General features: G+C 42.8%; 1 protein-coding gene across 3 annotated transcripts in view; it reads right to left on the reverse strand.

Moving 5' to 3' along the window:
- The window catches only part of Haus6 (HAUS augmin like complex subunit 6), a 35,655-nt gene extending 25,184 nt beyond the window's left edge, over positions 1 to 10,471 (reverse strand). The window contains exons 1-8 of one of the 3 annotated variants that reach the window (XM_036179240.1): positions 10,099 to 10,471; positions 7,378 to 7,473; positions 6,602 to 6,680; positions 4,495 to 4,627; positions 3,299 to 3,443; positions 2,201 to 2,266; positions 1,656 to 1,704; positions 17 to 187 (exon numbers count right to left, since the gene is read on the reverse strand). In XM_036179240.1, the coding sequence (XP_036035133.1) occupies positions 17 to 187; positions 1,656 to 1,704; positions 2,201 to 2,266; positions 3,299 to 3,443; positions 4,495 to 4,627; positions 6,602 to 6,680; positions 7,378 to 7,473; positions 10,099 to 10,226 (867 nt within the window). In that variant the 5' untranslated portion in view covers positions 10,227 to 10,471. Of the gene's footprint in view, positions 1 to 16; positions 188 to 1,655; positions 1,705 to 2,200; positions 2,267 to 3,298; positions 3,444 to 4,494; positions 4,628 to 6,601; positions 6,681 to 7,377; positions 7,474 to 10,098 lie in introns of those variants that run through there. The other 2 variants (XM_036179241.1, XM_036179242.1) reach the window with 2 other exon arrangements.
- Between the last annotated feature and the right edge of the window lie 6,980 nt (positions 10,472 to 17,451).

Here is a 17,451-nt window from a genome sequence, read left to right on the forward strand (position 1 = left end):
TAACAGTAAAGCTTACCTGACATATCTGCTCCTCGATTCTGTCAAGTAAGAGCCTTGGAATATTAACAGCAACATTAGTTCCATCCAAAGCACACTGGTTAACATGACTAAAGACTGAACTAACAACTTCTTTCTCCTTTTCCAAAAACACAGGTATCTCATTCACAGTAGTCCACAAAGACCGAACCTTTGAAAACAAAACAAAATATAAAATCCACACATAACATATATGTGCTCTAAAAAAATGTTGGCATAAATGTGTTCACCCCTACTAACCAAAGAAATATAGCGGAAAGAAAATTAGGTGACTGTAATGTAACTGTTTAAAGTACTGATATATCTCCAAAAGGGCTTGAAAAAAATGTTTTTCTTGATTTTTTTCCCCTGTCTTGGGAAGAAGGGACTTGAGACAGGGTCTTACTACATAATCTTGGCTGGCAAAGAACTGGCTTAGACCACACTAGCCTCCAACTCAGAGTCTGCCTATAGTGCTACGATTAAAGACTTTTTGTGCCACCACAGCTGACCTGAAGAATTTCTTAGGGAAAATATAGCTTATATAATTTTCAACAAATTTAAGAAATCTTTATACTACCATTCAAGAATTGTATTCCATATGGCAAGCTCAAAAATGAAGAAAACAAATGTCAGGGGCGTGGTTGCACTTGCCTTCTAAGGCACTCAGGAGGCAGAGGCAGATGGATCTCTATGAGATCTAGGCCAGTAAGATCTACATACTGACTTCCGGGACAGCTATGTATCCAGACCCTATCTCAAAAAAATACAAGATGAAGTAAATAAGTAAGCAGGAGTAGGTCAGCAAACACGCACAAAAGCAAATGAGAAACAATAGCCTGTTCACAGTGAAGTTAAGTTAGTGTAAACATATGAACTTAGTTTCTTTTGAAAGCAATGAGGTCTTTTTTTTTTTTTTTTTGGTTTTTCAAGACAGGGTTTCTCTGTGTAGCTTTGTGCCTTTCCTGGAACTCGCTTTGGAGACCAGGCTGGCCTTGAACTCACAGATCTGCCTCCCAAGTGCTGGGATTAAAGGTGTGTGCCACCACCGCCCGGCAAGGTCTTTTTTTAAATAATAATTTTCCTATTTTTTTAACATTTGATGATGATGATGATGAGGTGTCTGAGTGTTTTGCATGCATGTATGTCTGTGTACCAGATTCACCCACTGCTAGCTAAGGCCAGAAAAGGACATCCAATCTCCTGAGACTGGAGTTAAGGTGATTATGAGGGGCTGGCTCTATGAGTGCTGAACCTGGGTCCTCCAGAAGAGCAGTGCTCTCAACCTCTGAGCATTCTCTCCTGATCTTTCTTGTTTTTTCAAGTAACATTTTGCCTTCATATGCTAAAGATTCATTATAGAAAACTTAGAAAATTTAGAAAACATAACCTTTCTACCAATGCCCTACTATTAACATTTTGTTATCTCCCATGTATATAAATAAATTACATTTTTAAACAAAACTAAAGTTTATATATATATATTACACACACACACATATGTTCTTTGTCGCTGCTTCTCACTTGGAGTTATATTGTTCTGTTTCTGAAATATACTGATCTAGAAAAATACTACCATTAATACCCTATAGACTTTCATAATGAACAGACCCTCTGCTATTTAAAAAAATGTATCTCACCTTTTGAATTTTTTCTTGTATATTACTCTTGTCATCACAGGGGTCTAGTCTAAAAAAAAGAAAATTAAACAATTGAATTAGTCATAAAATATTCACATGGTAATTTTACATCCAAGAAACCAATTGATCTGCAAATCTACAAACAGGCATTTCAATTAAAAATGATGACGACGATGATAGTGACAGTGAAGCTCTCAGCTGGATGCTGTGGTGCACACCTTTAATCCTAATGTTCAGTAGGCAGAGGCAGACAGATCTCTGAGTTCAAGGCTAGCCTGATCTATATAAAGTCACAGACCGGACAGGGCTACAAACATTGTGAGAGTCGATCTCAAAAAAAAAAAAACAAACACAAAAAGAACTCAACCTCAAAGCAATAATAATTTCTAAGAACTTTATTAAAAGTGAGAAAAAACATGCTCTAGTCCTAGCATCAACTAGCTAATGACAGGTTATTCTATTTCTATTTTCAGTGGTTTCATCACTCATAAAATTCAAGATCTAAACTTTGCGTGAGGTAAATTCCAGCTCTAAAAGTCACTTACCTTTTAATTTGGTTTTGTAGGACCATGCATTCTGATCTCAAATTTCGTACTTGTTTAACAGACAGACTGCAAGAAAAAAACAGAAAAGAACATTTCCGTTATAATGAACTGGTATGGCCCACTTGTTTATTTTCTCCTTTTATAATGTTTTAATAGTAAAAATTAAAGGGACGGCAAGATGATTCAATGGGGAAAAGCATTAGCCTCCAAGCCTGACATCCAGAGTTCGATCCCCAGAACATACAGCAGAGGTGAGACTCAACTTTCAAAAGCTGTCCTCTGACTTCCACTTGCACAATATGGAGTGTACACACATGTTTATTTTTACATGTAAAAGTAAAGAGACAAACTATTCTGTGACAGTCTTGCCTGTCTCATTTCATGCTCTGACACCAGTGCACACACAAAAAAAGATTTGTTAAGCAGATAAACATATATAAGTACTATAAACTGGAGTGTGCATATACTCATGTATATACACATGCCTGTAATCCAACCCTCCAGATGTAGAGGAAGAACACAGTTCAATGCTAGCCTGGTCTACATGGCAAGGTCCAAGTCAACCAGGACTTCATGGAAATACCCTCCCAAATAACAACAAATAAATAACCATACAAATAAACAAACCACTAAATATGATGGTCTACTATAGAATGACTAATATGGAGTACTTGTTGAGAGGTATAAAATTATCTCTTCAAACTATGAAATAAACATTAAATACATAATGGAAACATGGAAAAGTTTACAACTCCAGGACCAAAGAGATGGCTAAGCAACTGAGAGCACTTGCTGCCTTCAAGGACTCTGGTTCAATTCCTAGGACCCACATGCTGGCTCACAACTGTCTGTAACTCCATTTCCAAGGAGAACAAACACCTCTTCTGGCCTCTGTGGGCACCAGGTACCTGTGACGTACAGACACATGCAGGTAAAGCACCCAAACACATAAAAAAATTAATAATTTTAAAAACTATATAATTAAAATACAATATTAATAGCCAAGAATTTGAAGTAGGCAGAAATTATATCTAGGCTTGTTTATATTGGTATTTATTTAAAAAGAAAACTATTTTCTAAATTTAAAATATTACTTACTGTGCATTTTCCTGGTATTTTTGGGTAACATAATGTTCTCTTTGCAAAATTTGTAAAAATCTGTTACGTGCTACATGGCTTCTGGCAATGCACTTGTGCATATCTTGTGACTTTACATTAAATGTTTCTGCAAAACGTTGAGAATCTATATGGAAGACAAGATCAGACAGCATCGCCATGAGCTCCTCTTTCCAGTAAGACAAACAGGAGAAAAATAATATAAAATAAACCTGTGCCATTTTTTAAGCAACTCTTCACTTTGTTACTGATAACCAATGAAGAACTCATACAAACATATCAGAGGTCAGGTATTTATCTGTAAATACTACTGTAAAGACAGATCAACGATAAAGATAAGGACATTCTCCTAGGCAGGGTCTCCACACTGCAGTTAAAACAACTTACCCTAGGCCAGGCAGTGGTGGCACACACTCGGGAGGCAGAGCCAGATCTCTTTGAGTTCGAGGTCAGCCTGGTCTACAGAGCGAGATCCAGGACAGGCACCAAAGCTACCCAGAGAAACCCTATCTCAAAAAACCAAAAAACTTACCCAAGCCGGGTGGTAGACACACCTTTAATCCCAGCACTCAAGAGGCAGAGGCAAGTAGATCTCTGAGTTCGAAGCCAGCCTGGTCTACAACCTGAGTTCCAGGGCAGCCAAGACTGTTACACAGAGAAACCCTGTCTGGAAAAAACAAACAACAAAAAAAATGTATCCACATCCCAGCATGCTGCACAGAAACCTCCACAATGTCTTATTACTTGAAGGAAACTAGTTCACTGGATTCAGAAGTCACCTAGAAACTGAAACTCTCACTAAAATTAGTTTAAATAAGAAGTTATGTTCAAAAACCCAAATACAAAATAAATTCTTATTAAATCCAAATACTTAGCTAGGCATGGTAGTGCACACCTATCATCCCAGGAGTTTGGAGGTACAGACAGGAAGATCAGAATATCAAGGTCAGCCTTGGCCAGAGTGAGAATAGGGCCAGCCAGGGTTACTCCAAAGCAATGAAAAATCCAACTATACATATTTTATATAAAATAGCTTGGATTACATGTAATTGGGATAAATCATCTATTTACAGAAAAATTGACACAATGTTAATGTTGCATTAAATTGAAAATATGTATTTATAAAGCATGATCACAGATGTTTTGAAAAAAGCAAAATAAAGTGTAAGTAAACTTACCATTAGATTTTGTTTTAATATATTTGATCGCAACATATCTTGCAAAATGATACATCAGATGAATAAACTTAGGACCACCAGGAAAGAGAAACAGTGAGCCAACAACTTGAGGAAAACTACTCCCACACTCAGCCTAAGAGAAGACATGAAATGATTCAATCAACAACAACAACCACATTTTTAATCACTATTTTTTTTAAATTTTATTATATGATTTGTATGGGGGTTTTGCCTGCATGTATGTCTATGTACCAGGTACATGTACTGGGAGCTAAAGCCAGAAGAGGGCACCAAATGCCCTAGAACTGTAGTTTACTGGAGCAGGTGCTTGTGAGGTGCCGTGTAGGTGCCGAGAATCAAACCCAGGTCCTCTGGAAGAGCAGCCTGGGCTCTCAACCACTGAGCCGTCCCTCCAGCCCCATCACTCTGCTTTTTTAAAGGGTGTGTGGTGATCTTGCAGTGGAGGCCACACATGAGCTCCTCACTGTAGGACAGTAAACCATCAACACCCCCCTCCTTTTTTTTGGTTTTTCGAGACAGGGTTTCACTGTGTAGCTTTGTGCCTTTCCTGAAACTTACCCAGCCTGGCCTAGAACTCACAGAGACCCTTCTGGCTCTGCCTCCCAAGTGCTGGGATTAAAGGCATGCACCACCACCACCCGGCAACATTCCCCCTTTATAGCACAGTGGCTTACAAAGATCAATTTCGATAGTTGAATACAGAATAGTCAGGAAACATAAAGCTTCAACCAGCTATGACCCCCAGCCCACTCTCCTACCACTTTTAAAAACCTAAAAAAGCCAGGTACAGTGTTACACACATAATTCCAGTGTTAGGGACAGAAATAAAGGACTTTATTTTATGAGATTAAGATCAGCGTGATCTACCTATCAGTCAGTTCCAGGCCAGCCAGAGCTACATAGGAAACCTGTCTCTTTAAAGAAAAAAAAAAAAAAAAAAAAAGATTTCACTTTACGGGTGCTGTGGGATGTCTTTCTGTATGCTGTGAATATGTGTTGCTCTGATTGGTTGATAAATAAAGCTGCATTGGCCTATGGCAAGGCAGCTTAGAGGCAGGTGGAAATCCAAGCAGACAGACAGGAAGAGAAAGGCAGAGTTGCCAGCCTGCCACCCAAGGAACAACATGCCAGCAGATCGGTAAGCCATGGAACATGTGGCAAAACATGGATTCATAGAATGGGTTAATTTAAGTTATTAGACCTAGCTAGCAAGAAGCCTGCCATATGCCATGCAATTGGTAATTAATATATGTTTACCCAATGTTTACTTGGGTCTCAGGACCATGGGTGAGAGAGATTTGTCTGGACTGTGGGGGCCGGATCAGAGAAACCTTCTGACTACATGGAGGTTAGGAAGATAGCTCAGTAGATAAGAGACCAGAGTTAAAATTCCCAGAATCCAAAGAGAAGCCAGACAGACAGAGCAGTTCCTGTAATCTCAGAACTCTAGAAGGCAGAAACAAGATTTATGGTGGCAAGCTGGCTAGCTAACCAGCAATAATGGGCAAGCTCCAGTTTCAGCAAGAGAAGCAACTTTGGCCAGGCATGGTGGCACACACCTTTGCTCCTAGAACCGGAAGGCAGAAGCCAGCCTAGTCTACAGAATAAGATCCAGGTCAGCCAGGGCTACATAGAGAAATAAATAATAAAAGTATACAACGATCAAGTTAGACATCCAAAGTCAACCTCTGGCCTACGCAGACACAAACACAGGGACAGGGACAGACAGACACAGACACACACAGAGGCTTCATTTTACAAAAAGAATGATGTAGTTTAGTAGTCTGTTTTGTTGCTCTTGATTTGGTTCGGATGGTTTTGTTGCAGTACTATTGATGGAACACGGGGCTTACACATGCTGGGTACATGAACTACTACTGAGCTATATCCTCGTTCTTAAGGGATTGTTGGTGTTGTTGTTGTTGTTGATTTTTGTAAGACAGTCTCACTACGTCACTCTGGCTGGCCTGGAACCCACCGCAAAGACCACCATGGGTCCTCCTGCCTCTGCCTCTCAAGGACTGGGATTACAGGCATGCCTGGACCTTCAAGTGTGCATCTTCTACCTTACAAAGAAAATACTTACAGAAATCTCTTTTAACCATTCACAGCAATGCTTCCGGAATTCTGTGTCATGTTTTTGGTCAAATGGAGGCCAGCAATCTCTTAAAAACATAAAAGCAATAGACTAATGAACCCTCCTTAAAAAAAAAAAAAAAAAAAACTTAGCAAAATTTAAAAGACATGAAATTTATTCCCCACAGTAGAAATATTAAGGCAAAATGAATTAAACTAGTATTCCTAGAATCAACTAAAAACACTATATGAGAAAATAGTTCTTTTTCTTAGGTCAATATTTGTAAGCTGAGTTCAGTTTATTATAAATAATTATATATTATATTTACCAAAAAATATACCAATTTTGGTGCAAGCCTTTATTCCTAGTACCAGGGAGGCAGAGGCATGTAGACCTCTGAGTTAAAATCTATATAGAGCACCAGTGAGACCTTACTTATTAAAAAGAAAAAAATAAACCGGGCAGTGGTGGCGCACACCTATAATCCCAGCACTCGAGAGGCAAAGGCAGGTGGATCTCTTTGAGTTCGAGGCCAGCCTGGTCTACAAAATCAAGTTCCAGGAGAGGCGCAAAGCTACACAGAGAAACCCTGTCTCAGGGGAAAAAAAAAAAAAAAGGTGACAGGGGGAAAAAAAAAAAAAAAAAGGTTAAGCACTACATTTCTAAGGCTCACACCAGAATTTTATCACATTCATTTAAAACAAGATAATGGCTTACAAAAAGAAATAGTCTATTTTCAAATCTGAAAATAACTAAAAGAAGAAAATGAAATAATTTTTTCCTACCTGAAAACTTCTTTGGCAAGAGACTCATCCAGTGTTTGAAATAAAAAATAAGAAACTATATGAAAGGCATCACGGTTCAGTTTGTCAAACATGTTCCTAGTGGTTTCAAATGAGAAAGAAGCAAAGACAGATGATTAATAAAGCTATACAGCATCAAAAACTGTCTAGACATGGCACTCAAACTGGTATTTTTCATTCTATTCAAGAGGTCAAGGCAAATTAATTTTTCTCATTCAGGTATACTTTATTTTTTTTAAAGATTTATTTATTTATTATGTATACAGAAGAGGGTGCCAGATCTCATTGCAGATGGTTGTGAGCCACCATGTGGGTGCTGGGAATTGAACTCAGAACCTCTGGAAGAGCATTCAGTGCTCTAAACCTCTGAGCCATCTCTCCAGCCCCTCAGGTATACTTTATACTGCATTAAACACACACACACACACACACACACACACACACACACACACACACACACAGCTGGAGAGATGATTCAGAGGTTAAGAGCACAGACTGCTCTTCCAGAGGACTTGGGTTCAAGAGGATCTTCACAGGCACAAGGCTAGATGGGTGAGTAAGATACTGTATCAAGAAACAAAACAAACTGGGCGTAGTGGCTCGTGTCTTCAGTCACAGCACTTGGGAGGTAGGATCTTGGTGAGTTTTGAGGCCAGCCTGGTCTATATAGTGAGTTGCAGGACAGCCAGAGCTACTTAGTGAGAACCTGGGGGGTGGGGGGTAGGACACAAAACAGATAGATGGGGGCAACAGAGGATAACTAATGTATCCCAAGTTCTTCTTGCCCTTGGTGAAATAAAAACTGCCTCCAGCCCTGTTTCTGGAAACTCCAAGCTGCAATACCCTATTAGGGTAGCATATGTGAATGTGAGGGTCCTGAAAAATGTAACAGTAAGTTTCTGAACATGCATATGGTGATAAGCCAGAGGTGTTTCTGTGCTGCTTGCCCATGTTGCATCATGCAGTACCACCACTGCCTTGATTCCAAACAACAGCATGCATGCACTCTGGGCTGTGCATGCCATCACTCAAACCCAGCAGCTACTTCAAACATCGTGGTAGACTCAATACCACTGCATGTTGTACATGTTTTTACTATACAGGTCCCTGTTTTTACTGAGACACAATAGTTTCATTATGGAATTCCTACTGCCATGCCTTAGGGTGTTAAGTATCAAAAATAGTATGTCTTTGGACTAATGCTGAGACATGAGTGTTGAGACAAAATCTCACTATGTAGCCATGGCTGGCCTAGAATTCATTATGTAGACTAGGCTGGCCTCCACCCTTCAGCAACTCTGCCTCCCAACCATTGGAGTATGGATTAGATATGTACCACCGCCTCTGATGGAATGCTTGATTTTAAAAAGTACTGTCAGTGTTTCTGTGTTACAGTCTGGAGTTTTATTAAAACACACACACACACACACACACACACACACACACACACACACAGTGGTATTGTGTTCCCCAAAATATCGTGCTCCCTAATAAACTTATCTGGGGTCAGAGACAGAACAGCCACAATATTAAACATAGAGGATAGGCAGTGGTAGCACACGCCTTTAATCCTAGCATTCCAGAGGCAGAAATCCATCTGTTCAAGGATACAGCCAAGCATGGTGACTCACTCCTTTAATCCCAGAAAGCGAGCTTTTATTCCCAGGAAGTGATGATAGAAAGTAGAAAGGTATATAAGTTGTGAAGACCAGAAACTAGAAGCATTTGGCTGGTTAAACTTTTAGGCTTTGGAGCAGCAGTTCAGCTGAGATTCATCTAGATGAGGACTGAGAGGCTTCCAGTCTGAGGAAACAGCTGAGGAACTGGTGAGGTGAGGAAGCTGTGGCTTGTTCTGCTTCTCTGATCTTCCAGCATTTATCCCAATAACTGGCTTCAGGTTTGTTTTTATTAATAAGAACTTTTAAGATTCCTGATACACACACACACCCTGACCACTAAATGAACTTCCAGGATTTTAGTTCAATTCCCAGCACCCACACAGCAGCTCACCATCATGTAGACATACACGCAAGCAAAACACCAATGTACATTTAAAAAATAGAAAGAAATTTTAAAAAAGAAATTCTAAAGCGGAACAAGTGTCTGGAGCCAGAAGTCTAAGAAGCCCAGGTCTGAAGTTCACAAATAAAAACAAAATATTTCGTTTTGGGTCACAACAATAACAGAAGTGTCAAAAGAAAGGGTAGCTAGCGGCTTTTGATTTTTTTTTTTTTTTTTTGGTTTCTCGAGACAGGGTTTCTCTGTGTAGTTTTGGTGCCTGTCCTGGAACTCACCCTGTAGACCAGGCTGGCCTCGAACTCAACAGAGATCCGCCTGCCTCTGCCTCCCCAGTGCTGGGATTAAAGGCGTGCGCCACCACCGCCGCCAGGCTGACTTTCATTTTAAATATGTCCCCCCCCCCCCCCCCACCCCACCCCACCCCTTTTTTTTTTTTTTCTAGCTGTAACACTGTAACATGTTTTGGTTCCCTGATAAGAAGTTAAACCCATAGTTAACTACTTGTAAGGCGTCTGCACGATAGTTCCTCCGCGCCTCCCACCAGCTGCGGACCACAAAGGCAGGGGTGAGCGGTCCCCGCGGTACTGCCCCAACTGCAGGCCACGCCTAAGGCGCACCCCGCACCCGCTACACTGGTGACGACCGGTCCCCGCCACAGGCCGGCAGCCGCCCGGGTCTCCTTACTCTCCAAGGCGCGCGTGAGACACCAACTTCCCGCCGACGGTGGCGCCTACGCTCGGGTCCAAGCCCAGTGCCTGCAGGTACATCCAGAGATGCCGCTTCTCGAAATCAGCGTCCCAGGCCGAACTCATCCTCTCCGTAGGGACAGCGACTGCGACGGAGAAAAGCCAAGGCCGCTGCGACCCCTGAAGACCCTTGCCACTCCTCCTACAAGCAGCCCGGAGTGTCGGCAACCCCTCTGCTGCGGCCGCCCGCTACCTCCACGCGGGGAGCCATAACCACCACAAAAGGCCGGACGCGCCCGGGAAACCAAACCAGTGACTACGGCAGAACCCGCAAACCGAGACTCCCGCGCTTGCGGAAGAGTGCACTGCGCCGGCGCCCAAGGACTTCCGGGACTGGGCTTCCTAAGAGGACTCCATCTCCCGCCATGCAATGCGCCCTTGTCTCCCTCTGAGAAAACTACGAGACCCATAGAGCATTGCGTGGCCAGAGACTTGCTCCAGGGTCCCGGAACAGCTATTTTGCTAACACCGCGAGGCATGGTTTCCAGATTCTTCCAGTCTTATTGTAGGTTCCGGTTGAGTAACACGGGCGTATGGCCCTGAACAAGTCACCTTTTCCTTTGGGTTTTTTGGCTGATCTTTTGAGATTTGGCTTGATCTTTGTGTAGCCCTGGCTATCCTGGAACTAGGAAATAGCCTGTAAACAGCCTCAAGCTGATGGACATCCCTGTGCTGCCTTCCGAGTGCTGCGATTAAAGGCATGCGCCACCACCGCCCTGCCCTTTACCTTTGTTTTTAAGACAGGATTTTTCTGTGTTGCTTTAACTGACCTGGAACTCCATATGTAGCCCAAGCTGGCTTCGAACTTTCTGTAATCCTGTACCTGCCTCCCTTGTGCGAGAATTACAGGCAAGAGCCTCCCCATCCAGCAGAGTTGTTTTTTGTTCACCTCTACCCGGTGTTTGGCAGAATTAATAATATCAAATGTTTCTTTGGTCGTGGAGGTTGGGAATCGAGACAGGGCTTCTTGTAGCACCTTCTAGCCTTGAACTCCCATTCCAGTGGAGGATGACCTTGAATTCCTAATTCTGCCTCCACCTTCCAAATGCTGGGATTAGTGGGAGGCACCACCAGCCAGACTTCATCTTGCTGTACCAGAAATCAGGCTCTCTGCTAAGCACACCACTTCCCTCTGACAGCCTTCTGAATTGATGTGGCTCATGTTTCTCTAATATGCAGGATGGAAGATACCATACTTCACATTACTATGTCAAGCAGTTACTGCCTCCAGACTTACTAAAAGCACCATCTCCTTTGAAATTAACATTGTGTAGTTGGTGTGAAGGTCATCTGTTAGTATTTATGCATCTGTACTGGCCTGCCCTTAGGGTCCTGACAGGATATACCTCAGCTGCAGCCACTAAGAGCACCCCCAGTGCACATTCCCTACATTTCCTTATAAAAGGCGGGCCTTGTACACCTCCAGTCTCTCTTTTTTTCTCTTCCTTCGCTCTTGTCTCCAGGGACAGGTTCCTGCCCCCTTCTCTGCCCCTTCTCACCCCTTCCCTCAATAAACTTCATACATTGGCCCCATTGTATAGTGCGACTCCTTCCCGCGCTATTTTTAAAATACAACATTGGTTCCCTGACTGGGAAAGGCTCTCCTGGCAGTCTGAAACATGCTGGGACCCTGGAACCTGGTCCACCCACAACAGCCCTACTTTGCCACCTAACAGATCAGGATCTCTGGGATTCTCCGTCTAACAGGGACAACTGGCAAGCCCCCCACTTCTGGCCATTCCCCACGAATGAGGCTTCGTTTCTCAAGCTCAATCCTCGCCTTCCGGCTTTTCTCAAAGTCCTGGTACCACCTAGCCCATTGGCCCCTGCTTTTTGGATGATGGTCCACTGAGCAGCTTGTGCCTTCTAGTCAGTCCTCGATCAATTTCTGGGACGATAGAGATTCCAGCCCTTGGATCTTCTCTACCTCACTCATGGAGAATGAATGTGCTTTCCTCCATTAGGGCTTAACTTATCTGCCTTTGTAGTCAGACTTGGTCCCACATACCAATCAAAATGGCCACTTACCAGCAGCACTCCATATCCTGGTACTTCACAGGACCTGTGTAGCCTCTGCCAGCGATCCCAAAGATGCTCTCAGGCTTTCTCTTATCAAGTCCCGACTTTCACTCCTCTGTGCCCCCGCCCCTCACACCTGCAACAAATCTGCTTTCTCGTTGCCCAACAGCTTTGCCTTCCATTCAGTGCCAACTATTGGGTCTCTGGTGGGGCTACTCGCCTCTGATTGTTCCCCTAGATGTGAGGCTTCATTTCTCGAGCACAGTCCTCTCTTCGCCTTCTGGCGAGATTTGAGACTTCGTTCAGAGACCTGACATTTCTCAAAGGAGGTTTGGGTGATATCAGTATCCATGTACGTGACATTTTAAATATGCTGGCCTCTCAGTTAACTGACCTTCTCTCCTGTCAGTCTGTCCTCCATTCCACGTATCCACTCACATGGTATGAAAGCCCAGATGTTGTCATTATCGCTGTATGTCTTAGGGTTTCTGTGCTGTGAAGAGACAACATGACCACAGCAATTTTTTTTTTGTTGTTTTGTTTTGTTTTGTTTTTCGAGACAGGGTTTCTCTGTGTAACTTTGGAGCCTGTCCTGGATCTCGCTCTGTAGCCCAGGCTAGCCTCACAGAGACCCACCTGCCTCTGCCTCCCAAGTGCTGGAATTAAAGGCGTGCGCCACCCGGCCCACAACAACTCTTAGAAAGAAAAACATTTAATTGAGGTGGCAGTTCACAGTTCAGGGGTTTAGTCCATTATCATCATGGTGGGGAGCATGGCGGCCTGCAGACAGACCTGGTGCTGGAAAAGTAGCTGGGAGTACTAACTACATCTTGCAGGCAGCAGAAAGTCCACTGAGACACTGGGCATAGGAAACCTCAAAGCCCACCTTCATAGTAACACACGTCCTCCAAGAAGGCCATACCCACTCCAACAAAACTGTCCCCCTATGAGATTATGGGGACCAATTACCTTCAAACTACCACACTGTAACACTTCCATAATCTCAACCTTCTAATTTTACAGCCCAGTCCCTCCACATCTCATATATTCGTACATGAATTACACATATTCACCGGGGGCAATTTGCTGGATTTGTTATACATATAGAGATTCAAATTATCCATTATTTGGCCAGTGAGAAGTTATTCAGATTCCCTAGAAATTAAAGGCTCATTTGGGGCAGCCTCAAACCTGGAATTAGCCATTTTTCCCAGAAGCCCTACTTGCTTTTCGTTTTGACCACAAGCTGGGCAGTAAAGACATCCATAGTTTCTAAGTTAACCACTCTTTCTGAAATGTGTTTCTCTAACACTGCTTTGTGAGTGGCAAATGCACCAAACTTCTCACTAATTTAATTACTCCATCTTTAAACAAATCTAATACTGAGGCAAGAGAAGAAGATTAAAAAATTCAGGGGACCTGGGAAGGAGGAAGAAGCAAACACTTTGGGGTTGAGTTTGTGCTTCCAGATGACTGTGACAGGAAGTCCCCACACAACTGATCAAACCATGTCGCCTACAAAGCAGTGCTCATCTTCATGAGGACATCTCAAATGAGAGGGTTTGGTTTCCTGAGACATGTTCTCATGATTAACACCTGCCATACACAGAACTCACGGTGTAGTATAGGCTGGCCTTGAATTCCCAGAGATGTGCCAGCCTCCGCCTCCTGAGTTCTGGGGTGAAAGGAACACCAGAATCTCTGACTCGTGAGGGTGTTTAAAACAGCAAAATGTAGTTACTTTAGACCAGCATGATTGTGTTCTTGAGTTTAACTACATTAGCATTCTTTTGTGCCCCTTAGACATAAACAATGCACTTAAAAAACCACTTTATATTTCATTTGCCCAAAGAATTTTGTTGGAGGTGTTTTATGTCTTCATACAGAGACTCCCATAGCGTAGGATGGTCTCAGATTCACTGTATAGCAGAGGCTGGCCTTGGACTCTGACCCTCCCACTCTACCTGCAGAGTTCTGGTATTAAAGACTTGTAACACCATGCTCAACCGGAAAAATTTCAAGATAAGAAAAATAAGTAAACCAGTTCTAGGATTTACTTAATTTTTAAACTGGTCTTGGTCTTTAAACCTTTCTTTAAATTACATCCGCTGAACAATGTGACTTAGAAGGCCACAGAACATATATATATATATCTCCCCACCAAAGGCCCAGACACAGTTCCCCCAAAAACGGTGGTGACCGATTAACCACGAGATGCCCCTCTCTGGAGATAACATGACCGGACCCCGGAGATGGGTTGTAAAACTCCTGACAGGGCAAACAGATAAGCTGAAATAAGACAAAGTCCAGGCCCGGAAAAACCTGGACCAATCAGGGACAGACCCGTACTAACCCCCTCCCCTCTAAGAAATTTTGTGGGTTTTGCCTATAAAAACTAACTTCCCATCTCAGTTTGTTCCTCTCAGGTTCTTACCCATCTAGTTCTTCCATTAAGAGGGAGCAGTGGATAAACAGAGAAATCAGGCAAGAAAGGAGCTAGGCAGGAGAACAGAACTGAAGCTGTGTGTATATAGGATGTTATGCCAGAGGAATTAAAGCAAGTGGACTATAGAGCTCGGTATGCTGAGATTCTATTTCCTGAAAATAGTCCTTGCCGTTAGTAGTTCTCTCTCCTGAGCCCCTGGGATGTATAATATTAAGGCTAGTCCCCCTAATATTATACAAGACATGGCATGTGCCTATTTCCTTTTTAAATTTATTTTTGTATGTGTTTTGCCTACATGTATGTCTGTGGACCACATGCACTCAGTTGTCCTCTGAAGCCAGCAGAGGGCATCAGATCCCCAGAACTGGAATTACAGACTGTTGTGCAACCTTATGTGAGTGTTGAGAACTCAGCCTGTTTCCTCTGTAAGAGCAACAGGTCCTCTTACCAGCTGAATTTCTCTCCAACCTCATCTTACTTCTTTTTAACAAAATCACTAACTTTGCTTCACTCTGACTGGTCCTGAAATTCTTCAGCATAGTCAAGCATCCTTCTTTACCCTAAGCAGGGAATTCCTCAGGCTCCTGGTGACTATGCTGGGCTGTGTCTCCACCATGCTGACAATACAATTCTCATTTTACACATGAGAAAATTGAGGTACCAAGAAATGAAGCAACTTGATTAAGGTTACTCATAAATAGAAGAGATTAGAACTTGGGGGTCTATGCTTCCCGTGTTTTCTCCTAGTTGACCAACTTTTGTTCATTCACATGGCCACTGTAGGCAGAAATTTCTGTCCTGCAAGCCACTGCCAAGTAACTACACAGAGGCTTAATACTAATTATAAATGTCCTGCCCATAGCTCAGGCTTATTACTAGCTAATTCTTACATTTTAAATTAATCTATAATTTTTTTGGGGGGGTTTGGTTTTTTGAGACAAGGTTTCGATGTAACTTTGGAGCCTGTCCTGGACGACCAGCTCTATAGACCAGGCTGGCCTTGAACTCACAGAGATCCACCTGCCTGTAGTTAGAGTTTTCCTGCCTAGCCCAGTCAGGACAAATCTCTCTTACCCACCAGTCCCACAGTCACTCAGACCCAACCAAGAAAGCACACAGAAACTTACATTGTTTACAAACTGTATGGCTGTGGCAGGCTTCTTGTTATCTACTTTTTCTATCTTAAATTAACCCATTTCTGCTTATCTATACTTTGCCACATGGCTTGTGGCTTACCAGTGTCTTTACACGTTGCTTCTCATGGCGGCAGCTGGCGGTGTCTCTCCAGCCTTCTACTTCCCAGAATTCTCTTCTCTCTTGTCCCGCCTGGCCACTGGCCAATCAGAACTTTATTTACACAGAGCGATATCCACAGCACCTGCCTCTGCCTCCCGAGTGCTGGGATTACAGGCATGTGCCACCACTGCCCGGCTTACAATTCTTATCTATGCCACACGGCTTGGCATCTTTTCTCAGTATGGCATGTCCATCTTGCTCCATGTCTCTGCATCTGCTTGCTTGCTACCCCTCTGACTCTGCCCTTCTTCCTCCCAGCATTCTGAGTTTGGCTCTCCTGCCAGTCAGCTTCTTTATTAAACCAATTGGACATATATTCACACAGTGTAAAGGAATTCCACAGGCCACCTCTAGAATAAGGGAAAGCATAAAGCCTTGACTGTCTGACCCACTGAGACCTCTAAAGACATGAGTATGCTGTGACCAAAAGAAGAGTGTCCTGGGCTGGAGTGATGGCTCACAGGTTAAGAGCACTGACTACTCTTCCAGAGGTCCTGAGTTCAATTCCCGGCACCCACATGGTGGCTCACAGCCATCTATAATGAGATATGATGCCCTCTTCTGGTGTACAAGGATACATGCAGGCAGAATGTTGTATATATAATAAATAAATAAATCTTTAAAAAAAAAAAAAAAAAGAACGTCCTAAGATACAAAAAATAACAAATGTTCAGTTAAAAATAAAAGACTCTCTGATCAAGGATTATACTTCCAAATTTTTATATTTTATTATATATATTTGTGTTTGTGTGTGTAGGACATTTTTTTTATTACATATACAGTGTTCTGCCTGCACCTGTCCTTGCAATCCAGAAGAGGGCACCAGATCTCATGACAGATGATTGTGAGCCACCATGTGGTTGCTGGGAATTGAACTCAGGACCTCTGGAAGAACAAAGCAGTGCTCTTAACCTCTGAGCCATCTCTCCAGCCCATGTGTAGGACAATTTGAGGGAGTCAATTTTCTCCTTTGTCATGTGGGTATGGTGATATTTTATTTGTGCTGAAATGTGATTTTATTTGTATGTTAATAAAAAGTGCCTGGGGGTCAGAGCTAATAACAAGCCATTTTACAGAAGTCTGGCAGTGGTAGCACACACCTTAATCCCGATCACATGACAGGCAGATCTCTATGTGTGTTCAAGGACACCACCAGCATGAAGACACACGCCTTTAATCTCAATACCAACCATAGAGACCTGGAGGTCTGTATAGAAAGGCAGTGAGGAGGAGGTCATGTGGCTGGGTTTACAACCAATGAGAAGGCAGAACAGAAAGTCAATAAAAAGACAGACACACAGGAAATAGGTCTCTTTCTCAGGGGAAGGACGGCAGCGAGTGATAAGAAGGTGGTCTTGGTCTCAGCTCTTAGCTACTGCTCTCTTACCTCTGGGGGGGGGGGCTTTAGCTCTGCATTTGGCTCTGTGTTTCTTATTTAATAAAACCGTTCAGAATTACATCTACATATGGGTCCTAAAGGGTCAAACTCGGATCATCAGGTTGGCAGCAAGCACATTTACCCAAGCCATC

This window comes from Onychomys torridus, chromosome 2, assembly GCF_903995425.1.
Source record: "Onychomys torridus chromosome 2, mOncTor1.1, whole genome shotgun sequence".
In the NCBI taxonomy this organism is placed as follows: Eukaryota; Metazoa; Chordata; class Mammalia; order Rodentia; family Cricetidae; genus Onychomys; species Onychomys torridus.